Consider the following 27170-nt stretch of genomic DNA (forward strand, 5'->3'; position numbering starts at 1 on the left):
AATTGTACAGAGTTCTTAGATGTGTGATCACATCATAGATTTGCATAATGATGGCTGGCAGTCTTAATTTTCAATTCCTTTCTTAATTATCCCTAGCATGGCATCTTAATTGAGCCATCCACTATGACAACAAGGTCTCATTCCTGGTCAGTCGTCACCAGTTCAGACCCCATGAGAAATTTATAGTACAAAAATGCCTTTTATTAATCCGGAATCATTCTTGCTCATCTGCAACATGCTGCTTTAAATCTAAATTGTCCACAAAAATTTATGTGGTTACATGATACCATTTGAAAATCCTCCCCTTGGTTAGGTTATCATATTTTTCTCATCCTGCCCCAGATGAATAAAGAAGGAAGTGTTAGAAGTTGCAATCTTGGTATACACCCACAATTTCATTGGGCTGGTGTGGATGTGTGCACACACAGACACACACTTTGCCAGAGTTGCCTATATATGTTTTCATGTGCTTTCAAATGGAGGCACTGTGGGGTAACACAGAATCAAGCTGCAATGAACTTTTGTTTTCAGAACAAATCCAGATTCTCAAGAAGTGCTTTCCAGGAGCAAAAACTATGCATTGACTCCATAGAAATTCAGAAATATTTGGTCTCCATTGATGCTGTTATAAAATGTTATGTGTGCACAGTTGATAATTTTTTTTATCCCCATTCACCTCACTTTACCCTTGCTTACATTGAATCACATCTACCATCTCCAGTTTGGAGAGATCCTTTGATTTGGTACCATCAACAAACTTCAATGCATTTAATCTATTTGTTTTAATTGTGCTATTTCCCTTCCAGTTTGCATTTATTTTTTAATCTTGATTTGCAAACTTACATGAATGTTCAGGGTCATTCACTCCCCTTCAGTTCAGCTGCAGGCTTTTTGTGTCATTTATTTGGTGCCTGCAACAAATGGCACCGACTTCAATTATTTGCTTTCATTCCATTTGTTTTGTTTTTCGTTAGATTTGTGAAAACTTCTATTTAAGCCCCTCCCTCCCACTCTTGCTGGATGTGTGGTGTGCATGTGGTGGTTGCTTTTATTCATTTCCATTTCCTCACCCCCTGCTCACTTTTAGCTTTCTTGTTCAAAATTTCAATATGAGTAGGGAAATGAGAGTACCCTTAAACATATTTTTAGTGAAAAACCACTGGGTATTGTGCATTGTCTTACAATAAGGTGCAACAGTTAATGCAATTTGCCAGAACATTATGAAATGAGCTGTGGGGCAGAACCCAGCAATTTTTGGTGGATCTAGGCTTGAGCCTCATGAGTTTGGGTCGTTCAGTACAAAAACTGTTCATTAATCCATTCAGGTTTTTTATTATTTAAATGGCTGGAGGGAACAACCTTGCACTCTCTTCCTTCCTTCCTTCCTTCCTTCCTATGGCAGCATCTAAATAGTGCATTTATGACTGCAGCTTGAGGACTTCCAGTAGGTTGTGAGCTTAAGAAATGTCTGTTCTTTGGTTATACCTCCCCCCTGCGAGTTTAAGATCTTTCAGATGTTTCACAACAAGCTTCATTTTTCTCCCAAGGAGGCTGCATTACAGACATTGATGTATTGACAGCCGCAGCAGCAACATGAGTCTGGCAAGCTGTGGGAAGAGGTTAATGTTATTGTACTCAACAGCTGAAAGTCAGGCTCTGCCTCTGCCCTGCGCTTGCTCTGTTCCACTCACATTCCCTTCTCTTCAAGCAAACCCATCAACACATTTGTCCCCATGAGGCTTTGCTACTCTCCTTGAATAGGGCACCCCCAATTCTCAAAGGGGAATGCACTAAAAAGGTGGAGGGGTGACAACTTTTAGCTTTTCCATTTATCATCTTCACTGCTGCTACTAACTGCTTTTCAGATGGGGAAGACCTGGATTTGAGATCCAGGTTTTGCTGCTGGGGGAAGCTGAGGATCAAACTACGTGTCATGTGCAGCTTGCAGGGACATCTCCTGTTCTTCTTTTCATTCAGGGGTGAGAACGTAGCTATTTGCCGAATACTGCATTTTAAGAATATTTAGACCAGGGTGGTCCAACTTCTCATACCAAGTGGGCTGCCAGAGGACTTTGACACAGAACCCACGGGCTCCACCCTGCCTTGTCACGCAGGAGGGGGAGTGAGGGCAACGTTTGATGCCTCCCCCCCCAGCCTGTATTCAAAATTCACCAGGCGCATTTTGTACCTAGCTATGAGCCACTTGCGAGCAAATGAATCTTTATTCAACATTCAACACATATTTACACAGCAATATTGCCATATTACAGTTTATGCACAAACATTACACATAAAAAGAAAAAATACAATGAAAAAGAAAGAAAAAATAAAGAAGAAAATAAAAATAAAGAATGAAAACAAGAAGGATAAATTAAACTTCTGATTATTCTCAAGAAACAGAATCTCATTCGTTATTTTTACACAGTATCATATTATTATACTTTGTTTCCTTTATTTCATTCAAAGAGATATTATTGGGTTTATTATCTGTACATTACAAGAGTTAGGAGGTTTTTGCTATCATAATAGGTTTTCAGATATTCTTTAAATACTATCCATTCTTTATTCACCTTCTGCATTGAGTACCCTCTAACTCTCCCCGTCATTATTGCCAACTGGATGTATTCTGTCATTTTAACTGCCATTCTAACTTTGTAGGTGTAATTTCACTCTTCCAATTCGTTGCAACCAGAATCCTGGCAGCAGATGTTGTGTACATAAAAAGTGGTCTTACTTCTTTCTTAATTTCATTTGACGTTATCCCTAATAGAAAGGCCTCCAGTCTTTTTGTGAATGGGAATTTGAATATCTTTTTAAATTCATTGTATACAATATCCCAGAGGGACATGGGTGGCACTGTGGGTTAAACCACAGAGCCTAGGACTTGCCGATCAGAAGGTCGGCGGTTCGAATCCCCGCGACGGGGTGAGCTCCCGTTGTTCAGTCCCTGCTCCTGCCAACCTTGCAGTTCGAAAGCACGTCAAAGTGCAAGTAGATAAATAGGTACTGCCCTGGTGGGAAGGTAAACGGTGTTTCCGTGCGCTGCTCTGGTTCGCCAGAAGCGGCTTAAGTCATGCTGGCCACATGACCCAGAAGCTGTACGCCGGCTCCCTCGGCCAATAAAGCAAGATGAGTGCCGCATCCCCAGAGTCGGTCATGACTGGACCTAATGGCCAGGGGTACCTTTACCTTTTTTATACAATATCCCAAAACTCTTTAATTTTTTCACATTCCCACCACATATGCATATATGAACCTCTCCCCTTTTTACATTTCCAACAAATTTCAGATCTATTCTTATACAGTTTGGCCAGTTTGGCCGGGGTGAGGTGCCACCGGTAGAGCATTTTTGTAACATTTTCTCTTAGAGTATAACACACTGTAAATCTATCACCTTTTACTTTAAATTTATTTCTTAAAGAATTTTTTAAAATATTTGGATGACATTCAATCCTAATGTCAAAAAAATGCTTGTGTTATTAAAAGCTATCCCATAGAAGCTGCCTCATCACATCTGCGAGGATAAACAACTCCCCACCCTTGGAAAGCTCTGTGGTCATTTGAGCAGGAATTTTCCATAACCCGCTCCTCTTGCCTCAAAATAGGCTTTTTAAAATATTGGCGTTTGTGAAATGCAATTCTCTTTATTGTCCATTTAATCACATTTGCCACAGTGCCTGTATCAACAGATGGGCACTGTTTTGTTCCTGATTTAATGCAACCCTGACCTGGGAAAACATAAAAGGGAAAATATTAGTCCATAATCATAGCTGGGCTTCCCAGTGGGCGAACTTCTGCATTAACAACCTGCTGGCAGGGAGTCAAAGAAATCAGGCTATGGACACCATGACCCAACAGAGTTCTTCAAATATAAATAATTTTGCTTATTATTAAACTTTTAAAAAAATATGTTTTAAATTACCTTTTGGAATCAGCACATAAAACTCAGCCTTCACCCAACCCATGTCTCCCTGACTGCTGAAGCCCAGTTCTCAGGGCCAAAGTAGATGCTGTTTGGGAGATCTGTGATCAGCTCTTCCAACATCTATTCTGCCTTTGAAAGCAGCCAGTGAGGGAAGAAGGTTTGGGATGGGAGCCATGGCATTGGAGCAGTGAGTTCATGGCATTTCTCCAGTTTCAGTCCCCCTCACCCGCTGCTTTTTGCCATGGCTCTCCATGCGTAGGAAAGAGGTAGGCATCTGCAGCTAACAGCTCTTTGGGGAGGCAGTTAAATCAAGGAAATGGCATGGAGGGAAAGGATTAAGCACCATTTCCCTACTGTTGCAACCCTGGTTTTAATCTCCCCCTGGTTGCTTTCAGGCACATACATGCCGCCTCTGATTTTGCCCTCAGTGAGGCAGGAAATGTGTATGCCTGGACTGTGCCACCTTGGACCATAAGAGGGGGCTCATAGGACTGAATACTTGTGCAGCTACACACCAATTTCCTACATATTATGGGTTATGTGCAGTGGCGTAGCGTGGGGGGTGCAGGGGGGGCGGGCCGCACCGGGCGCAACATCTGGGGTTAGGGCAAATCCATGGGTTAGGGGGCGCAAATCCACGGGTTAGGGGGCGCAAATTACTTGCCTTGCCCCGGGTGCTGACAACCCACGCTACGCCACTGGTTATGTGTGGGGGTTTTGTATACTTATGCAGTCATGTGATCTTTCACTTTTCCTCTGAAGTGATATAGCCCAGACTCAGGGTTATCATCATAGTGGGAAGTAGGTCTAAGCCTATGCCCACCTGCCCCAACTTCATCCCTTTCAACCTATAAGCCATGTGTGAGGCTTCTCCCATTCCTCTCCTTCCCTCAGAATCCAGTCACTCACAAACAAGGAGTTGGAAGGGGACCACTTGTACTACTGTAATGTGCTATATGTGCGCTTCCCTTGGGAACGGTCCTGTCAGGAGCGAGCCAGCAGTAAATCACACCATGCAAGTTGAAGTTAACTCTTTATTAGCAAAAAACACTATCAACACAAGAGTGACAGACCTAATGATCACAGTCGAAATATATAAAAAATAAAATAAAAATTGTCCAGTAGCACCTTAGAGACCAACTAAGTTTATTCTTGGTATAAGCTTTCATGTGCCTGCATACTTCTTCAGATACCAGCATGCACACGAAAGCTTATACCAAGAACAGATTACCTCTGGTCTGCAGGCCCACAAGGCCATTTTGGGGAAGCCATGCCCACCCAACTTACACCTGATTTGAGATGAGGGGCTTCAAAGGAACAATTTAGAAGCTTAAAGTGAGCACCTTTCAGAGCTTTTATGTGACTGAGGTTTTGTGCAGGGCTGACAGTGAACTTCAGTCGCTCCCAAGCTGAGACCAACACCCTCTCAACCTGTTGTTTGCCGCTGTCGCTGCAGCCAGTCACTGACCTCACCACCAACAGTTATGTTATAGTAGTAGGTGGTGGCGCTTGGCTCTGACCTATGGTGGGTTCACCATGTTAAATTACCAAAAATGCAATGACCAACCAAACATTGGGCTGGGGACTGCATTTTGGGTAGACATGGCAGGTGTCTGGGTCAGTTTCCATTCAAAAGCACAGCCATACCCATCACTAAAACACATCTGGTGGCCTGGGGATGTGTGAGGTGAGTGACTGGTGGTCAGCTGGTGAGGGATCCTGCTGAATCCCTTGACGCCACCCCTGACGCCAACTCCGGTTTTATGCTAGCATTTTATCTCATTCTATGGCTCTGCTGTGCCTTATTTTATTGTGTTTCATGATGATTCATTGTTTTAAAATTGTGGCCTTTATCATCTTACATTTAGCTGTTCTGAGTGCACTGCTGAAGCATAGCCTATAAACATTCTGAATAAATAAAACAATACTTATATAACTATATCAGTTTGGTAGGCTGCTTATCTCTGATGCCTGTCTTGGGACTCAACTTTTGCTGCCATTGGGATCAACAATGGAAAAGGGTTGGGGAAAAAGAATAGCATGACAAAAGATCTGAACATTTTTGAGAGTGGGGGCTGGAAAAAAGGCAGTCACAGCGTTTGGAGGGCAAGATATACTCTATCTCATACCTGGAAATATTTACAATTATGCTATATAAAATTGTTTGGTTGCCATTTGCCATCAGGCAGATCCCCTGGAAGTACAACACCTGAGATTCCCGGTGCTCAGGAGGCTTCGGCACCCTGCAGAGATTCCTCTCTCTCCTCAGCATAAATTATGAAAAGGAAACAAAGGAATGCATATTTGCTGGATGTATATAATACATATGAGTGAAAGCATTCATATTTTCTTGATGGAAGATTAGATTTCCAGGGCACAGAATGTTGATTGGCACCAACTGTATACAGCCCTAATTCTTTGGGTGCTTCTAGATGACCCATTTATTGAGCATTTATTCTGATTTGTCTGTGGCATACTCTCCGACATTCATCAGATGAAAGTAGGGACATTCTATTCTACATCAGTATCACTGCTTGAACATTTCCTCCTGGTCAAGTACAAAAGTTATTGGAGGAAACACACAAAACTGCAGGATTTAAGCTAAGGTTACCAGATTTTTTTCAATGAATCTGGGGACACCTTTCAACTTCAGTTGAATTCAGTGGCTTTTGTCAGGGGACTGATTTGTAAATCCGGAGACTGTCCCCAAGAAACGGGGACATCTGGTAACCTTACTTTAAGCACAGAATAGAGGGGAAAAGAAAACTCCAAATACAGCTAACTGTGTGTGTGGAGGCTGTGTGATATGCATTGATGAGTATTTTGGAAGCATGGTAACTATGAACAACCATTATTGTTGGGATACGGGGTATCCCAGTGCTTATTTCAGGGTCCAGGGACATATAAACCTTTGAGTTTGGGGATATATAAACTTCCTTTTTTTTTTTTGCGTGTTCAGACCCAGAGACCTCCCCCCTAAATAAATTCACACTTGACTCAAATTTTAGCTTGGTTTTTTGGCAGAATTTAGGCTACAAATTTCTTGATTACAGAAAGTGACTGGTTGCATAGGCTCTGGTTCTACTAGCTGCCTGCCATGCAGGTAGCGCTGACCCAGGGTTCCAGCATAGCTCAGCCAAGGGTGAACACCTGGATAAGTGGAAAGCCGGGAACGGGCTAACTCTGCCACCCAAATGTCCCTCTGGACTCAGGCCCGGGCACAACCCCCTCCCAGGGGATGACCAAACCACCAAGTCCCTGGATTCATTTAACGGAATACCCTTCACATAGGGATGGTGAGAACGTTCTCCCATCCCTATCACCTGAACCAGAGCCTATCTGCAACCTTACAAGTTGTGACGATTTGCTGCGCGGCAGGCGAAACCCAAATGGCACCCGCCAATCAGCCAAGTGAGGAAAATTCCTGCCATGCCCCTGTCCCAATGACAGACGACACATGATGGCACAGCAAGGTCAAGCGCACAAGCCCTAAAAGTAGGGAGAGGTGGGCGGGTGGTCTGAATGCATGCACCAAAAGAGGAAGCTCTGGGTCACGTGCATGCGTATATATAGGTCCCTTGATCTGTTTGTTGTTGTTTTTTTTATAATAATTTTTATTAAATTTTTCCTTTTACAAAATTACCATCTCAAACATTATTCACAAAATTCAACTTTTTGGACTTCCACCGGCTTCTCCACCAATCATCCATATTTTCCATTTTTACGCATTCTCTATATTTAGTATTGCCATTTCATATTATCCTTTCAATTCTATTTCTTTTTTACAATACATCTTTAACCTTCACAGAGCCTCTTTAAAACCCACTAGCGTTGTTTGTTCATCACATATGCTTTCCAGATAAACTGTAAACTTTCCCCAGTCCTCGATGAACTTGTGATCCCGTTGATATCTAATCTTCCCAGTCAATTTGTCCAATTCTGCATAATCCATAAGTTTCATTCTCCACTCGGTCCCTTGATCCGTTTGGACTGCACCCCATTGGCCAGATTGAACCCAACATCAAGGGACCTACCAATTGGGTGGCTGACCAATCTTACCCACCCACAACACAGGGAATTGGTCTCCAGGTCTCACCTGAGGGAGGACACGATTTAATGTTTCAAACTTCTGAGCAAATTAGAAATGTGTAAATAGCTGCAGCATCCTAGTGCTGTGGTGAATTCTGGATGGATCAGCTACATAGGCACCACCCGCCTCCCCGGGACCCCCTGCCTCAGCTGCTTTGGGAGTCCCCTTCACCCATATGCACACAACAAGATTTCAGAAGGCACTATCAATTCAGCTCATGAGAAAGTTCAATGCTTTTCCCCCATCCACATGAGAAGTCAGGCAGGAAGGGGCTTTGGAGGGAGGCATTATTGCTTCGGAGGACCCTTCCCCATCTCCCCAAATCCCTTTCCTCTCTAGTAATCTAGTTCAGTTCATTTTAAGCCACAGAGAGAGCCAAGCTGCAGGATCAGATTCAGATCTCTCTGCATCTCTCTCAAAGAAGGAGCCAAAGAGGAAATGGCCACTACACATACACAGGTGGCGGCAGCTCAGTGACACTTCAGGTTCCCAAACAAAACTGGCAATGAAAGGAAGGGCAGCAATGCAAAGAAACTGGGCAGGGACCTAAGAGGTTTAGATGCAGAGCAGACCCTCCTTGTCCCGTGTGATGCTGCTGAGCAGTTTGTAAGAGCATGCAAATGAGAACCCAAAGTAGATTGCTGCTTCTCTCTTTCCCTGGCCAGGAGATGGAACGAGCAATGGATGAAAAGGTGGAAGAAGATTTTGGGTTTTTTGTGGTGGGGAAAAACTTGCAATTGGGAATTTGGGATTCTGCATGACAAATAGAGAAGCCGTGATGGCTTAAGGGTTTGTGTGAGGGTCTCCACATTTTCATTGCAATTGGAGACTATGTTGCGGGCAGGTTAGAGGACGTGGTGTTGAAGAAAGGGTTATTCCACACTTTCCAGCACATATTTCTGCAGCTTTTCTTATCACGGAAAAACAAGACAGTCCTCCTGAAGGTTTTTGGGGGAAGCAGAGATAGATGTCTCTGGGCCCTTCTTCCACACAATCTGTTGGCTGAGAATTCCTCATGGAAAATAGTAAGAGTTTGGAGGCACCTTTGGCCACACTCTGAAAAACTATGCTGCTGGGTTTATACCAGTTGTATTTACTTGTTGTAATTTTGTTTGTTTTCATCCTTGGACGCTGCCAAAAAAAAAAAATGGTTACAGGGCAGCCAGTTTATAAAGTGTATATACATATAAACAAAGGCAAATAAACAAGAAGAATTGGCACAGAGAGCCAATGTGAAGTAGTGGAGAACCAGGAGATTATGAGGGAAAGGGGACCCCTGTGCTTAGCTAAAACACCATCATGGCAAGGACTTCATGACAATAAAAATTGGAGGAATGACGGCAAGGAACAAGGATGTGCTGGTGTTTTTCTGCACTAGAGAAATAAAAGGTGACTAGCGGATAGAAGTCCACAAAAACTGGCCAGAATAATCCCTCATTAGGAGACTCTCTGACACAGCAGCATCTGGCTTCCCCACATTGGCTATTTAATTTGACAACATTGGCTGCTTAATGCTCATTCATTACATATCCTCAGACATTTCTCCGATGAAAATAGGGACATCCTAAGAAAAAGTGGGACATTCCAGGATCCAATCAGAAACCTGGATGTCCCTGAAAAATAGGGACCCTAGGAAGGTCTGAGCCAATGTCATGTCCCTGAAAACAAATCAGAATGAATGCTCAATTAAGAGGTCATCTGGAAGCACCCTAAGGAGTCTGGTGCATGGGCAGAACCGGCCTGCCACATCTCCGTCCCCTGCTTTGAAAGAGGATATAAAAGAGCTATCAGGCTTTCCCAGGCTTCAGCTTCACTTAGTGTATATATGGCCAGGAATGCTGTAAGCTGCCAAACTGAGAAATATTGAATCCTTTCCCTCCAATAATGTTGGGTTACTGCTGCAAAAACAGCTGCTTAAGGCTGTGACAAACAGAGCAACTTGACAATAGCTATTTTACTAGAGGCAAAGAAGGTTATGATGATGTCTTTTGGCAGACCCGCTTCTGCTGGATTGACTACATGACACAAGTGATTCAATGCCCTTCATCAGTTATAAATGGGAAAAGCAAAGCTAAGACTCTTACATCAGCTAGGATGGAGAAAGCAGATTGAAAACAAAAATTGGTGCTACAAGGGATGTGAAAGAAGCAATTGCTCTAAGCTGCAGCAGAAGCCCCTTTAACTTGGGGTGAAGACAAAATTGTACCAGCAGGGCACCAAAGGCTTTTGGATACTACCTTTTCACCGACCTTACAGCTCATAGTTTCTTTTTCCAGTTCTTGGGCTAACAAACTGGTTCTGCAGTCTTAAATGGGTTATCTGAACAACTTGATTGTAAAGGAATAGCAAAACACGATAAACCAGGAATCCTGCTATGATTTACTGAACTCTCTAGGAGCTAGTTTCATGGACATCAAAGAAGGGTTTTTTAGTGCATTCAGTCACAATAATTAATCTGTGGATGCAAATCAAAGCAGCAGAGACCGAGGCTCTTTCAAATGACCTGTGTATTTAGTATTCATCCAGATTTGTTTGCACCAAATTTGCATGAAGTTAACCAGTATTGCTGTTTATTAAGCGTTCATTCTGATTTGCATATGCAGAGTTTATATTAACCTACACCAGTGCATTTTGCCTTCACTTTTCTTATCACAAAAATATGTGGTGGTTCTTTCTGTTTTGGAAGTGGATTTGCACCCCATTAACATTTCAGATGGGGAAATCAGGGTATCCCCCAATCCCACTGACCCTGTCGCTCGCCTGCCTGCCCCCTCCCTGCCACTGTCCCCTCCCTTGCCCCCTTTTATCTTTCTCCATGGCCTCCTCCTCTGCAGCCTCAGGAGAGGCGACACCAGCCTGCATAGCCTCCACTGCCTCTGCTCTTCTGGAAGCTTCTGGAAGTACTGCCAAGGAAGTAGGAAGGAGTGTGCATGGGGTCTTCCATCTTTTGGTCCTGGGCTCTTGTGTGAGCCATTGACCCACAGCAGTGGTGTAGCTGGGGGGTTCGGGAGGGGCAGATCACCCTGGGCAGCACTGGGCCTGCAGGGCAGCTGAGCCGCCATGTTCCTCCCGGGCGCCCTGGTGCAGGGAGCCGTTGGGCGCCCCCTCGAGTGACTTACAACTTGGGAACACTGGTCATTTCCCAAACACGGGCTTCCAGTTGTTTTTGCACTATAATTCCCATAATTCCTGAGGACTGGTCCTACTAGTTGGAGATGATGGGAAGTGGGGAACTTTGGAAGCAACTTGGAAGGGGAATTTTTAAAGGTCTAAGAGGCTATATTTCCACACTTTACTTTGCTGCATTGTTCATGATTTTAAGTCTCTGCTGCGGTTCTCTCACCAATGAGTTCTTGCCCCAAACCTGGATCTTTCCATCCAGGGAATTCTCCATCTATTATTATACCTAGTATTTTCTTCTTTAACCAAAATACAAACCAATAAACCAACAGTATGTCCAATAAACACTGTTCATTGGACAGTTTAAAATCTATTTGTCATGTAAACAGGTGGCAGAGAAAGTCAGAGGAATAAACGGGTTACAGACAGATGTAAGGAAGCTGTGGGCCAGCTAGGGAAAGCCTAAAAGTAAACTATTACCCAGGCCTGACCTAGTGAGGGTATGTATAACTAGGTCTTGTCAGGCTGAAGCAATGGCCTGCCTGGGAGTGGAACCATTCTGAAGCCAATAGTACCCGTATGGTCCTTCACTATGCAACTTTGAATGGCTTCACAAGAGCCAGAAGATCTCGGTCAAGTTGTGGCTGACCCTGATGTTTGAGGAATCCTGGATGTTTGCCTTTGCCTGATCAAGTATCCTCCTGCTTGCTACACTCCCAATCCTGGCAACAGTTCTGGCTTTTGAAATTAACCCCAGGGACCCTGGCCAAGAGGACATCTGCTGCAGGGCTGGTCCTGAGTGTGACTATCCTTGGACCCAAGTTCACCACTCATTTATCGCCCAATAAATATGTGACCACCAAGTTGAGATGGTGAGAAGCCCCAGGCGACTTCTGTTGGGCATGGGCTACAACTAGGGAAATCCCTTCATTGCACAGGGCGGCATGTGATGGCCTTCAAAGCTCCTTCCACCTCTAGGAGGAAAAGAGCGTGAGAGGAAGTGAGACAGAGGTGTGCCTGAGCTGGCAGGAGATCTGGACGGATGATGGGAGTCAGGTGAGAGGAAGCATAAGAAAGTGTGAGATAACACCCAGGCTGATGAACTGAGGAGGAACTCACACATTTCTATTTAGTTGACTCTGAATTACATTTTTTATTTTTAAAAAATGGCTGTGTATTTATCACACGAGTGCTCCCAATAAGAAGCCCCCCTTGCTGTTTAATAGATGCAATTTGACTTCACTGGCACTGGCGCTCTTTAATGAAACTCGCTGATGTTATTTTCCTCAACCCCACTCCACCAGCTGCCTTGCACAGAAACCTCCATGGATTTACCATCCTATCCTAAACCCACCAAGGACTTATTTAAATACTTATTTAAATACAGGCTAGTGCTTTGTTCTAACTGCTGAAGCAAGGACCAAATGGATGTTTACGGGGGGGACGGGACTCCCATCTGAATCCTCCCAGCAAACGTTTTATCAAGACATTTACTGCGTACCCTGAGTGGTGGATTACTTTAATTTAGTAGAAGCAAAGGGATTTGAATGCCATCAGGTTAACAAGGAGGAGCGGGATGAAGGAGGATGCTTCGAAATGCTCCGATCAGGTGGGCACTTCTCAAATCCTACCAATGGAAACGTTCTGAGCCAGCTCTGCAGTGCCAGCCAAACCTCAAGCCTGCTCAGTTAGGCTGCTTTAGTGTTTACTGGATGTGATATGCAGAGAGGTTTCAGCAGAAGCGTTGCTTAGGGAAATAGGGGGAGGGGGAGGCAGGGAGGTGTGTCGCTGTCTGTGGGTTTTGCTCCCAGCTTAAGAGATTGCTCTCTTCTCTCCATAGAGCCTCTCTGACCACACAATTGGCAAAGACCTCCAGAGCACGAGGACAGGGCAAAGGCAGTGAGTATCTTTGCTTGGTCTCTAGGGTTGTCTGTCTGGGTGCACGATCCATGTTGAATGTGTCTGCTCTCTCCTGAATGTTTGTATTTGATGGGCATTCTTACTGTCATTTCCCCCCTCCACCACCTTTTTTAGACAGACATTTCTGTTCTTCCGTTTTGTCCTTTGCTGTTGTTTCCCCCATAGTTTCCCCCATCCAAATATATTAAACGATGCCTTTGGTGATGGTGAAATAACCTCTTGTCCAAGTTGGGTGTCACATAATGGGGAGACTTCCCCCACCCCTTCCCCCATCCGAGACCTCAAAATCTGCACCTGGGTGCACTTGAAAGAGTTGCCTTTGCACCTGCTCCCTTTATTGCAAAGGGAAAAGGAGATTCCTTCATAGGGGAAAGCAAATGCCTAATAGATGGAACCACCCAGGTGGTTTTCCCTACAAAATAAACAACCTCTTTTTATAAAACAACAACAACCACCCTTTGTGCCATCCCTGTTGTTGTTAAGAACAGCGGTGGAATGGGACAGATGGGAGACTTTGCCGCAAATGCTTTTGCCTGTTACTGTGAAATTACGAATAGACCAAAACCCTTTGGAATCCAGGAGGAGGGGAAGAGAATTTAAAACAAACCCTGGAGCTGTTTCACCTGTGCCCTGATGGACAGGAGGTGCCTTGGTGGATAGGATGGAGACAGACTGTGGAGGGGAGTGGGCCAGATCAGATGCACCCAAAATGAGGTCAGATAACACCAGGACAAAACTTTGATGTGCTTGCAGGTTTATGGTTGTCTGAAAGCTGCTATATTCTCCGCCCACCACCCTGTCCCAAGATTTTGCAGCATAGGGAAGGTCAAATTGGTCGGCCACAGAGGCCTGTGCATGCACAAAGACAGGGAGGAACAGAGGACCCAGTTTCTCACATGGGCAGCTCTAGCCAGGGGAATCCAGGCAAAGCATCCTCACGTGCTGCAGCCTCATGTGGCAATGGGGCAGGCGGGCTGAGAGTGCGCTAATGAGGAAATCCAAAAGGGCTTAGGGAATTACAGGGGTTGATTTCAGCAAAAATACAGCACAAGGCAGACGGTTGGGATAAGGATTAAAATGAATGCACTTGCTGGCATTTAATGCAATCCCTCCTCCATTAGTTAGAAGAGAAGAGGCTCGTGTGTGTGTGTGTGTGTGTGTGTGTGTGTGTGTGTGTGTGTACATAATCAGATTTTTAAGTGCATGCTGGGATTGGTCCCTGCTTGCCTACTTTGGATTTCTGAAGACCTTCAGGCCCATCTCCTTGCCTCTGCACTGTCAGTCTTTTCTATCTGCTTTATGTTTATCCTTCCTGCTGAAGCACAAAAGGAGAGTTGTTTTGCAGATGATTCCACTTGTGCAGTGCCAAGTAAGATCTACCTAATAACTGCATCCATTTTTCCAGTCTCTATTAGTTTCCATGGGGTGTTAGGGGAGGGGGAGTACCTCTGGTGGGGCACATGACATGCTCCTTCTGGGGTAGTTTGTCCACCTTTGATTCTCACTCTGCACTCACCTCTCACCTGTGGCTCCTAGAAGCTGTCAGCAGGTGACAGCAGCCACAGGTGAGGGTAGCCAATGGGTCTCAAACCCTCAGTGAATTAAGGACTTCTCCTGCATCCGAAGACAGGATCTGGCGGATTGAGTGGACAAGGCCAAGAGTGGGTCCAATGGCCAAGAAGGAGGTTTCTGCAGGTGCTGCAGAAGGAAGTGAGGGCCAGATGGGGCCTGTCAACCTGGGAAGGCAGCCCCTCTAGAAGGACAATTCTGATCCGAAACCTCCACTGCCTTGCCATGCAAAACAATGTGGGAGGTTTGGAGGAAGGCAACTTGAGAACGGGCCTTTTCAGTGTTGGCCCCGTGCTTATGGAATGCTGTCCCCAGGGAGGCACAACCAGCACCACCTTTATTCAGTTTTGGGCACAAGGCCTTGGCTTTGGGGCCTTTATTTGAAAGGTGGCATTGTGGCATCTTTTAACGCAGTGAGACATGCAATCCTGCCCTTTATCTGTCTAGTTGTGTTTTTAGGTTCTCACTGTTATTATTAACTGGTTGTAATGTCTCTTTGGGTTATTTTGTAAGAAAAGCAACTAACAAATATCATTCATTCATACACAGTTGTCCCACTCCATTTGCTCCATGTTCCTCTGCCAGTATCAACCCTTAGCATTTAAGTCACACATTTCAAGGCTACACAGTGCTTTGTATATATCATTCCAAAGGTCCTAAGGACACCAGCCCTGTAAGATGGGCAAATATTGCATCCATGTTATGAAATGCCAAGGCTGGGAGAAGAGCAACTTGCCTAAGGCCACTGAAAGAGTTTGAGGCAGAGATGACACCTGTTTCTTACTCTTGGCCTTAACATCACCTCTCCTTTCCATTAACCCCCATATTGCAGATAGGAGGCTGAGGCAGAGAGACAGACAAGGCTTATTTATGATCACAGATGCAGTTGCCTTCAGAATGTGGGCTCCTCTTTAACTCCAACCTGTAGCATGAACCTAACTCTTAATTGGGTTTTTTTGGTCCATGGGACTCATCAACGCTGATCATGCTGGCTGGGGATGATAGGAATTGGAGCCCAGTACCATGTGGAGCAGATTTCCAATCCCTGACAGGTGCCCAATGTTCTCCTCTTGAGCACTTTGGTAACCACATGCAAACAGGGGTGGGCCTTGGTAATCTTTGGTAATATAGTGCCTGGAGCAAGGCCAACATTTGGCATCTCCAAATGGATCTTCTCAGTTTTGTACCCTCTCAGCTCAGTGTGCTGTGTGGGGCAACCACCCGCAGGGCTTTAAATCGAAGGAGGTGAAAAGCTGCGCTTGATAAAATTCTCACTTCCACACAAATATAAAACATTAAGGTGCTCTGTGCTAGGTGTCTGGCCGAGACTCTCCTCCTTGCAACTCTCTCATTTTCTTATGCAGAAAAGTGTGGTGCTGCACTAAGAAGTTTGGGTGAGGCAAGATTTGAATTGGAAACTTCCAGCCTCGTTCTCTTAAGACAAAACAAGATGCTACAGGGGAGCTGAAGTGTAGGTGGTTCCCATGAAGCAAGACACAGTGATAACAGCAAGAACCTTTATTGAACTAACCAGTGCTTTTTTTCTAAAAAAAAAAATATGTTTAGGGGTACTCTCATTTTGACCCAAGAAAATCACGATTTTATAGTTCAAATCGGGGAAAATAAATACAGTAAATGGACAAAAGTACAAAGAGTCACAAAATGTTTAGGGGTGTGCGTACCTCTGCGTCCTCCCAGAAAAAAAGCACTGGAACTAACAGAACTGGACAACAGGGGTAAAGCAACTGGGCCACTCCCACTCTCAACGTGACTGGCTGTCTAAACTTCCAAGCTGCGAATCATAACTCAGAGATTAAGGGCCAATGGCAGTGATCCAAATACTGAAATATTCAGTGACTGGATATCATGTATCAGAACACAAGGGCTCATAATCCTTAGTCCAGATTCAAGATCAGGCAAACAAAGACCACTGAATACATAAAAGGAGGCATGTTGTAAAAGTCATATGTGAACTGAAGGGGAGTATTTTCAGGGGCGAATTGGCAGGTGGTCTCTATTTAGCATTGGCCTGCTACTCTTGCTCCGATCTCTTTCCCCTTGACCTTGTGTGTATTCTGCATAAATGCCCCAGGAGGTGTGGAACTTGCTGGCAGATTCCTCAGTGCATGCATATGAACAACTGAGGCTGTTAAAGGACCTGCATCCTTTCATGTCGCATCAAGTCCTCCTGTTATTTCATTCTCAGGCCAGTTCAAATGCCAGCCAGCTTCTCCATGTTCCTGCCCAGCAACCTCACCTTGATGTCAGGGAGTAGCAAGGGCATAGAATCATAGAATTGTGGAGTTGGGAGGGACCTTGAGGGCCATCTAGTCCAGCCTCCTGGAGGGGCTCAAACCTGCAACCTTGGTGTTATCAGTACCATGCTCTAACCAACTCCTTATCCAGTTCAGTCCTGAGCTGAGACTGCCTTGCTTGCTGAACAACATTGCACTGCAACCCCTCAGCGTCTCCTCCATGGGCCACCCAGGGGCATGGGCATAGCCAGGGGGGCAGGAAGGCGCAGCTGCCCCCTAAATCAATAAAAATACATAGCAAACTGAGGTTCTGCCCTCCCCTAGCAAAAGGCCTGCCCCTCCTAACAAAAATCCTGGCTACACCCATGCTCAGGGGGAAGGGATAACAGCTTGCTAGGGTTCTTACCAATTCTGTGTTCTGCAAAGCTACAAGGAAGGTCAGCTGCCGCTTCCAGGAGGTGAGAGAGCTTGCTGTGTTGAGGACAGTTGCCCTCCTTTTGCAAAAAATACTACAATTTGCAGTATCAGAACCCAGCATGGTTACTCTTTCTTCCCTGAAGTACTGCCTCCTGGAAACTGTGTTTGCCACTCTCACAAGTCAGTCGGGGAAGGAATTAACAAATGGAGATGGCCTGCGGTGCAACACTTCTGATGCCACAAAGAAATAACCTCTCTCGAAAGTTTCTCCCCCCAGCCAGAGAGAGATCTGATCTATCTTCTCATTGATGTGGCACCTCACTACTTTTTAAAGAATATGACCAGCACCACCCCATTCTGCCACCTTAGGGCACTACCATTTTACGCTGCTGGTAAAATGGGATAGCCTTATTTCCAGATAATTCTGAATGGAAGCATGTCAAGCTCATCTCCCCCTGCCTTGTCCTCCCTCCCCCCTTTGGCTCCCCACGTTTTCCCTGCCTTTCCCCCATCTTGGCCATTGCCAGCCATGCTCCTTCCATGACAAGGTCCCACACAAGCTCTGTTTTGTCGCAGTCTCCCTGTCTGCTGTGCATCATCATTGCCTTTCTCTCAGACACCTGAGGAGTTTAAGCAGCACTGCAGAGATACATGTCATGTGCCTCAACTGAGAGAGATCTGTGAGATTTTCACAGTGCTTGCTAGAATGGGCCTTGTGAGGAAGGGCGGTGGTTGAGGAGCTCTGGGCAGAAGATACCCAAAGCATCTCCAGTTGTGAAACAAGCCCAGGTTTGGAGAAGAACTACCAGGTCTTCATAACATAAGCCAGCCATTTGTACTCATTATGCTTGCATCACTGTGCCTTGGCACAAGTTGGCCTTTTGGCCACAGCTGGCTTATTTGTATTAGGGAACCTTGCAGCGTTTCTTCTTATAAAGGAGGGGTAATGGCTAAAGTTCCAGACCACGACTGGGAAGGGAGACACAGGTTCAAATCCTGTCTTGGCCATGAAGTCTGCTGTGTAGTTACTATCTCTCAGCCTAGCCGACCTCACAGGGTTGTTGTGAGGATACCATGTAGGGGGAACTGTGTGTGCTACTTTCTTGCCAAAGGGAACAGGATGCATTAAGCCAGCAACAGTTATTCAGCTTACCTGCCTACTTGGCTAGCAATGGCTCTCATTACTTTCATGATTGCCACTAAATGTTAACACTCTGTAAATGTCTGTGTTATTTTGCAGGACGCTATGAATTCACATGAAAGGGTCAGACCGAGTATACTGATATGCAGAAAAGGACTGCACACTTTAATCAGTGATTAATCAGCAGATTAATCCACTGAAGGTTTGGCTGACTGGAAATACAGTTTTCATTGGGAAAGGCAGGTTTTAGTTTGTGGCAACTGGAATTAAGGATTTTTTATTTTTATTTTGGGAGGCTGTTATTTCAGTGGTAGGGAACTGAAATAAAAACGGAATGCCTGCTGTCAAGGATCGGTAGTGTTTGTTTGAGTATTAGTTATTTTATCCCCTACATGTTGTATACACTACACATTGCTAATATGCAAATATATTTTAATTTTGTTAATTAAAAGGCAGATAACAAACATTATTTTTCTGAATCTTTAAAATTATATACTCAAAAGAAATGAGCACACAGCAATATCAAACTTAAGTAGTATAGGATCAATATAGCCATCTGCGTATGACAGCAAAATATTGAATAACCTAGACGATTTGTTGGGAAGTACAGAGAGGTCAGTTGGGTTAGACAGCAAATTGAAAACTACTATTTTGATTTGTTACTGGTTTGTGCACTGTTAGTTCAGTAAACTAAATATTATTCAATTAGTTAAGAACTCTAAAAATATGCTTTTGTGGCTGATGAGAAACAAATTCTGTTTAATTACTATTTCAAAATTCTTTAGTGGGAAAGTGGGCTCAGATTGCATTGCTCATTCACTTGGGTCACATATTGTAAAACACAGGTGTTTCTTTCCCTCCATCATATGCTAGGGTGTGCTAAAGCGTCACCTGTTTTTCAACTGGAGCTAAATGCTCTGGGGCAGGCTGCACGGTGCCAAGCAGATAATCATTTTAATCAGCTAACATTTAGATTTGCTCTAAAATTACATTTAAAATGTTCAATAAATAGAAATCATGCAAGAGTGTTTATAACAGAAGGGAGAAGTGGGCACAGTGAAATTATCTTGGAGACAGTGCCAAAGCTTTCTGCAGAGGCCTCCCATATGGCATCAAGAAAGGTTATTTTATATTTAACTGTGCAGTCATGAAAAGCTCTTGCAGGCTGTTTCACAGTGAAGTTAACAGAAGCAAATTCCTCTGAGGCTCAGGGGAGGGTTAAGAGTGCAAGGTGAATTTTCATTAAGATTTTGGAGTTTGAGAATCAGGATGGTGTTAGTGCAGTGGCTTTCAAGCTGTTTTCTTAGCGAGCCCTTAGAAAGGAATGAGGACTTACTGGCCAAGATGATTCTCCTTCTTGACTGTGTTTATTTACGTGAAGCTTTCCCACAGTGACCCTGTGCCCAAAGCAGCTGACAAACAACGCCCACTTGTTGTAGATACAAATGGATCTTCTCAATTTTGCACCCCCTTGGCTCAGCGCCCTGGGCAGGGGAACTGCCTGCACACCCCAAATCCAGCAGTGCTATGGGTAAATGGGCAAGTACGTGTTTTATAAACATGCACACATCCAGTCTGGCTTTCAGTAGAAAACTGGAGCTTGCCTCTACATTCACAGGCATGAAATGACCTAATGGTTGTGCATCCAGTAAACTTTTGCAATAATAAACTTCAAAAGGCCTGTACTTAAAAAAATAAAATAAAAAAGCAAAATTGTTTATTCATCTTCTTTACAAAAGGGAGATCACTCCTATAGTCTTGGAAAGTTAAAAAAAGTCAGTTTTAATAAGTTCTAATTAGCTCTTAATTCGTTGAAAATAGGTATACATGCAAATTAGCTCTCTATTTTCTGGTATTCTGTGTCAAACTGTGCCCCCTTCAAGGTCGTCTCTGGAATTGCAAAGATTAGAGAGGCGTGCATTCAGTCTGAAATTCCTTGACCTTATTTTTGTTATGATGCTCAAGGGATTCCCAGCCTAGTGCCTGTGGGCACCAGCACATTCGCTAGCATGTCCTCTGGTGCCTGTGAAAGGGCTCAGTAAATATCCCCTCCCAAATCCACAATGCATGAGAGGCTGTTCCCTTTTCCTCTTTGCACTGGCTCCACCTTCCTGACAATGAAGACCCCTCCTAAACAGGCCCACATTTCAGGTCGGATGCCTACTCTCTCACCTGTTCTGAACAGAGGAAAGGTGCAAATGGCTTCTCTCTGTGAGCAAATGTGGTGGAAGTGATGTAGGCACCTGCATCACTTTGTGGCCCTGTCTTTCCCCGCTCTCTGCACTTTTGGATGTGGCAGCCACTATGCCTTTCTCCTACGGTTGCCATTTTATGACGCGCTCATGGAAGTCTCTTGAAGTTCCAGATGTGCCCCATGGCCCCCAAAGGTTGGAGACCCCTCCATTGCACCACCCTGGCTCTCTGGGTAGCATCTTGCTGGCCAAAGCTTGAAAGAGGATGTTGAGTCAGGTGGACCCAGGGTCTGATCCCGCTGGGTTGCTAATTGTTATCCCTTCTCCTTTTCTCCCATTTGCTCCCCTGCCTTGTATGACTGACTGCAGAAACAGAGGGATGAGGACTCGCCTGGGATGTCTGTCTCACAAATCAGACTCGTGCAGCGACTTCACGGCTATCCTTCCAGACAAACCCAACCGGGCTTTAAAGTGAGTAGTGGTGAGGCAATCCACCTTCTTCCTTTTCTGTGTTGTTCTCCGCTTTCCTTTGCGGTGATTTTATAAATCCTTCCATTCTCAATTTCTGCACCTGGCAGCATGGATTTCAAACCTGTAAGAAAATGAATTGTACAGGTTTTGTGCCGAAGGACTAAGTGAGCCCAAATCTTCAAACCTTGTCGGGGACAGGACTATATTTTTTGGGAGGGAAATGAATTAATTCCTATGCCCCACAAATAACCCAAAGATGCATTTAAATAAAAGGACACATTTTACTTATGTAAAAACATGACGATTCCCGGACTGTCCGTGGGCGATTTGGCCCCTGGGCCTTAGTTTGCCTACCCATGAATTAGAATGTGCCTCGGTTAGAATGTTCTCTATTAGAAGTGAGCCACGTACAGCTGCGAAACAGTATAAATGAGATGCAAACAGTGTAGTGCTTAATTTGAAGTGGACTCTGAAAACCTCCTTCAAAAGAAGGTGGCAGTTGTCCAGAGCCTCAACCTCCTTTGCCTCCGTATATCTCCACTCACATTTTGCATTTCTTTATGCATGTGCCTCTAAGCATGCTTGCACAGAATGTCCTTCTCTCCTCACACTGCCAGATGTTCCGTATGCTCTGCTGGAAGCGCCATACCACAGTGGCTGGTGAGGCTTGCTCCAGAAGCACAAGCCATGGTAGAAGGATGCTGGAGTCAGGCCACTTAGAAGTCAGCCTGGCTGGACAGAGTAAGGAACGCTGCCGGAGACGGGGGAAAGGGGAGTAACTGGCTGGGAGCAGGAAGAGGAGCAGTCTGGGAATGCAGAGAGGTGGCTTTGGGGCTTCTCTAAAGAACAAACTAGATGTGACATGGGACAGTCAGCGTTAGAACCTCCCACATAAAAACCCCCCAATATTAATTGCAGTCTTGCTTTAGCCAAGAGCAGATCAGAATTATAGTGCTGAGGAGAAAGACTAAGTTTTCTCCCCATGCTGTTTTTAGGATTAAAATCTCCCTCCCCCAGCTGCTACTTTCCCCATGGGACACATAGGTTTTCCTTCATGGGGCAAACAACAGACAAACAACAGAGGGGAGGAATTTTCCATTAAGAAAACAGTGGGTGAGCTTGCCCTTTGCCCTATTACTGTGGTCCTGATTTGACCCCCCTGCCTTTTTAAAGTATTTTTAACAAAAGCACACATATTCACAAGAATGCCTGCTTGCACACTTAACTACAAGTTACCTGGAGTAGGGGAGTGCACCGCCAGCACAGCACACCAGGAGGAAGGACGTCTGGTCTAAGATATCTGTATTTTGTCCCTTTCGCCAATCTATTCCAACATTCAACACACTTTTTAAAAGAACTCTAATGTCTGTACAAAGAAGGTGATACAGAACAGAAAATTAGCTGCTCTGTAATTTTGCACAAGTTGTTTAAGCCATATAATATTGCAAATTCTGCCAGGTTTTGGGCTGCCTTGGTATACACTCCTCAATCCCCATTTCTCACTTGCAGCAATACTCACTGACCCTAACTGCCCCCTACTTTGTCACAGGAGATTATCAACAGAAGAAGCTACAAGATGGGCAGATTCTTTTGATGTCCTTCTGTCCCATAAATGTGAGTAGAATTGCATTCCTCCTGGTATCTATTCTTTGCCTTCCCACCTTATCAATTTACTAATTATTTAATGACTGACAAGGTTTACTTGTTAACTGCTTTGTAACAGGCCTCCAGCGGGAGTGAGATCCAGTTCTCTTAAGAGCAGCGCTTTTTTCCTAAAAAATAATTAGGGGCACTCTCATTTTCCTACTCATAGAAATACTGCCCCTCAATGAGGTCAAACTTAGATTCACAAAATGTTTAGGAGTATGCATCCCCCTGCATCCCCCCACCCCAGAAAAAAGCACTGCTTAAGAGGTATCCTGGGTTGTGCACCTGGATGATTTTCACAGGAGAGTCTTCAATTGGCTTTTCCTTAGATCAACTCGTGTTATGTGAATATAAAGCAAGAAAATAAGTTTGACATTTATTTTGTATTATGTCCCATGCTGGCAGCATCTCCAAGTGGCAAAAATTGTGCATCTCACTTGTGCACCTTCAAAGGCCTTGCACACCCCAAAAGAAACATGAGTGTTGGAAGTGACCTCTCATGTGATGTAGTCCAGTCTCCACTGCTATAGCATCCTTGGTAGGTCACCAACCAGCCTCTGCTTTAAAAACAACCCTAAACAAAGAGTCTCCACCACCACCTTCCGAGGCAAGTGTGTCTTCCACTGTACTTTTCGGATGTTCTTCCCAATGTTTAGTTCAAGCCTCCTTTCTTGTAATTTGAACTCACTGGATTGGGTCCTACTCTCGGGAGCAGACCTTCTCAACTTTGGGCCCCCAGATGTTGGACTATAACTTCCATCATTCCTGACCACTGATTTGGCAAGCTAGGGATGATGTGAGTTGTTCTCCAACAACATCTGGGGACCCAAGATTGAGAAAGGTTGTTCTTCAGCAACAGGAAACTAATTTGCTCCACCATTTACATGACAGTCCTTCAAATATTTGGAGATGGCTATCATGTCATCTCTTCTCCAAGCGTCTTCATGTAGTGTTAGATCTCTGCATATCTAGGGGGGCATACTATATGTGACAGTGGCAGCCATATGTGTTAGCTCATGGATCTTGTAAAGTAGAGGGTGGGGAGAAAATTCCTGGGTGCTAATTCTGACAGGCATTATGGTAAAGGGAGTGGATCCTTCCCCAACTCCCATGCTTTACTTTCCCACACTTTGGATGCAATCTTAGCTCCCTAACTCAGACTGCTGCAGCAAGGTAGATGGAGATGTCCCTCAGCTGGCTGTGGGGGTTCAGTGTCCATAGGTCCCCTCTGCACCCGTCAAAAGCATGGTTGGTCAGAAAGCTACTGCTGATAGCATTCCTTCTGGCAGCAGCCAGCTTAAGCCCCCCAAAGTGTGTCATTATGGGATGGAAGGGCTTTGGATGCAGCGGTGGGCCTGCCACTCCGTTCTGCCCTACTGCTCACTGGCCAGAGTTAGGATTGCTCTGCCCAGCACTCTGAGCACTTTTCTCCTCAGAACATGTTCATACCTGGTATGCAGTGGCTCAAATGCTGGTAAGGAAGGGGAGGCTTTGGTTCTTCTCACCATCATGCCCCTTTAGCTATAAAAATTAGATCCACACATCCCTGCCCTGATTTATAGGAGAATAGGGTGAAGATATGTCTAGTTTGGCATTATTAACTCTGCCCTCCCTTGCATTAGGGCTGAGTGATATATGGCTTTGAACATCACAATCCATCACCGGCTAAACATTGTGATATACCAATATATCATGATGTCTGAAATAAGGATGGATCTGCGTAGAGGCATTGGCTGGTTTCACAGTTTTTCCCACATTGTGATTTTTGCACAGCACACACACACACACACATATCATGATATATTGCCAGGTCAAAAATTATGAAACTGATATCATGATATAGACTTCAAACTGGTTTTGGACGATATATTGATATATCACCTAGCCCTACCTTGCATCGTGTTTAGTGAAATTCATTGTGTGACAGACACTGTGCAAGGAGATTTTCTGTGCCTTTCCAGTTTCACAGCAATTGACAGGACAGGGTAGCTCGCAACGTGATGACACCATGATATGCAACCAGTTTTGCTGGCCATTACAGGGGAGAGTTAGAAACAGGGACATCTTTTTCACAGCTGTCTCATATCTGCTGTTATATCTGGTGAGAGTGGGGATTCTCCTGCAACCTGAGTCTGGCTTTCTGCAACAGTCCCTTCAATTCCAGCTTTAACGATGAGCTTTGAGATTTTTCAAAACTGCCTAACAAGTTAATTAAAACGAATGGGAATTGGGCATTCAAGTCTCTAATGTAGGTTGCAGATCTCCGCCCACACTGCTCAGTAAGAAAAAGCTACTTATTTCAGTTGTTACACAATATAATTTATGTTGGGGTGGGGAACCCACAATCTGCAATTTTCATATAAATTTTATATAAAATCTCCAACACCATATAATCAACATGCTTTCTCTCACTTATAACCAATGAATTATCCCAGCTCTAGTCATGAAAATATTGTTCTGTTTCACTGACATATCACACTGGGAATGTTCAGATTTCTCCTGATACAGGATATATCCTGTAGCTTTTACCTTTCAGAGCTTGCAGTATGTTGCTCTAGCTAGCTGCAGGGATTGTTTCTATATCACGCCTCCTTCCCAAAGCACACCCACATAATGGAAAAGGTGGGACCTTGCTGCAGAACAAATGCCCCTGCTGCGTGTTTCAAATGCAAGAGTTACACACCCTAGTGCACAGTCCAGAGTGAAATTTCAAAGAAAAGAAAAACGGCTAAAATAGTGGAGTATTGCTCTCGGGGAGGAGGATACTTTGATGGATTAAATAATCTCATGTAGCCAGACTGCTGGAGGTGGGGATGGACTTATTTCTTGAAGCTTTGGAAAGCTACAACCACAGGGTTAGAGAACCAGTAGTATGATTCCGTCTAAGGTAGCTTCTTATGAATTTTGCATGACTACACTCTCTTGCAGTAAGCTCGTCCAGTGGGATGCAATCAGCGCAAATGATTACCAAACAAATATCCATTAAAAATGCGTGTAAAAATCCAGAGTGGGAAGCTATGGCGCAGAAAATAGTGACATTACAGCAATAAGTGTCTATGACAGTGGTACAACCAAAGCCGAAAATGCAAAAAATGGCATTGCAACAGAGATTCCCAGGGCAGTCCAACATTCCAGGGGAAAACCCTTGGAGACTAATGATTCAAAACACTAATTTAGAACATAACCAAGATGAGGCAGCATTCTAGGGAACAATGTTAGGAGCCTGGTGTGATTCAAATAGTCTTTTAAAATGCAACCTTCAGCTGTGCTGAAATCTGTCCTCCAGTTAATCAAAAGCTTTCTTCCTCTTTGAAAGAGGCCTCCATTTTTCTGCCTCGTTCTCAGAGCACTTTAGAATTTCATGAGATGCAGGGTTTTGAGCTTAGTTTATCATTTCAAGGTGGCTGGTGGTGGTTTGGGTGTCCCGGTAAATGCTCCCCCAGTACTCTGTCGTCTTCCTGGCTCCTGCACTGAAACATCCCCATGAGAGGACACACCTCACTATGCCTCCCCCTGGACTTGGTTGAAGTGTGGGCATCTGGGAGGACTGCAGAGTACAGACCACTGGTGAGACATCATAATGGCCAGTGTGGTGGGGCAAAGCCATGGATCTGCTCTTCCAACACTGGCACTGCTACAGCTGGGGTGGGTAGTGTGGTGGGCAGTGGTGGGAGCACCAGATTGTGTCTGCCAGTGAGAGAAAGAAAGAAAGAAAGAAAGGGTACTCACAAACACTCCTCAGCCCTCTCAAAAGTAAAGTAAGTGCATCAAAACCCCTGCACCCCACCCATGAGAATTCCTCTGAAATTTTCTCTCCCCTTTTATAATACCGTATTTGGATGCAATTTTTTTCCTCACTAACTGATGGAGAATGGTTTTTTGGGGGGCGGGGTGGGTGGGAGAGAGAAGCTGTACTATTTTCCAACTTAACTTAAGTTGCTACTTTCCTAACTTAAAGTAGCAAAGAAAGGAAGAGGAGAAGCAGAGAAATAACCCAGTTGTGAAAAGAGAGGTATCGGAAAAATATGCTGAAAAACATGGGCTGTTATACTTGGCCGTCTTCCTTTAAAGCAAGCCTATTTTTGCCCTAGCTGTAGGTGTCTGTGAAGTGAACACTGTTTTGAGATCTGCAAACCAAGTATTTCAATCCGTTTCCTGTCTTGGTGGCAAAGCTAACCAGCTTTTCAAAACAAGATCAGTTGTTGTTACTGTGACCGGCCAAATATCCCACAACTATATGGAGGCCACATAGCGCTCATGTTCTTATAACAGCTACAAGAATCTTGTAATATTGCAGCTATTTCACTATACAGTGGTTCCTTGGGTTACATACGCTTCAGGTTACAGACTCCGCTAACCCAGAAATATTACCTCGGGTTAAGAACTTTGCTTCAGGATGAGAACAGAAATCGTGCAGCAGTGG

At 44.5% G+C, this 27170-nt stretch overlaps 1 protein-coding gene and 1 long non-coding RNA gene across 10 annotated transcripts in view; one reads left to right on the forward strand and one right to left on the reverse strand.

Moving 5' to 3' along the window:
• RGS8 (regulator of G protein signaling 8) overlaps positions 1-27170 on the forward strand; it is a 77415-nt gene that overhangs the window by 36752 nt on the left and 13493 nt on the right. For 3 of the 7 annotated variants that reach the window (XM_083621464.1, XM_083621465.1, XM_083621466.1), the window contains exons 2-4: positions 12976-13034; positions 20999-21100; positions 22650-22714. In XM_083621464.1, coding sequence (XP_083477590.1) covers positions 12976-13034; positions 20999-21100; positions 22650-22714 — 226 coding nt within the window. Of the gene's footprint in view, positions 1-12399; positions 12745-12975; positions 13035-20970; positions 21101-22649; positions 22715-27170 lie in introns of those variants that run through there. The other 4 variants (XM_083621468.1, XM_083621470.1, XM_083621469.1 and 1 more) reach the window with 4 other exon arrangements.
• The window catches only part of LOC310765897, a 30991-nt gene continuing 24904 nt past the window's right edge, over positions 21084-27170 (reverse strand). For 2 of the 3 annotated variants that reach the window (XR_014549856.1, XR_014549857.1), the window contains exon 3: positions 21084-21221. This is a non-coding gene — a long non-coding RNA (uncharacterized lncRNA). Of the gene's footprint in view, positions 21222-22336; positions 22467-27170 lie in introns of all 3 variants that reach the window. The other variant, XR_014549858.1, reaches the window with a different exon arrangement.

Source organism: Podarcis filfolensis (assembly GCF_964270895.1).
Source record: "Podarcis filfolensis genome assembly, chromosome: 6".
Classification (NCBI taxonomy): Eukaryota; Metazoa; Chordata; class Lepidosauria; order Squamata; family Lacertidae; genus Podarcis; species Podarcis filfolensis.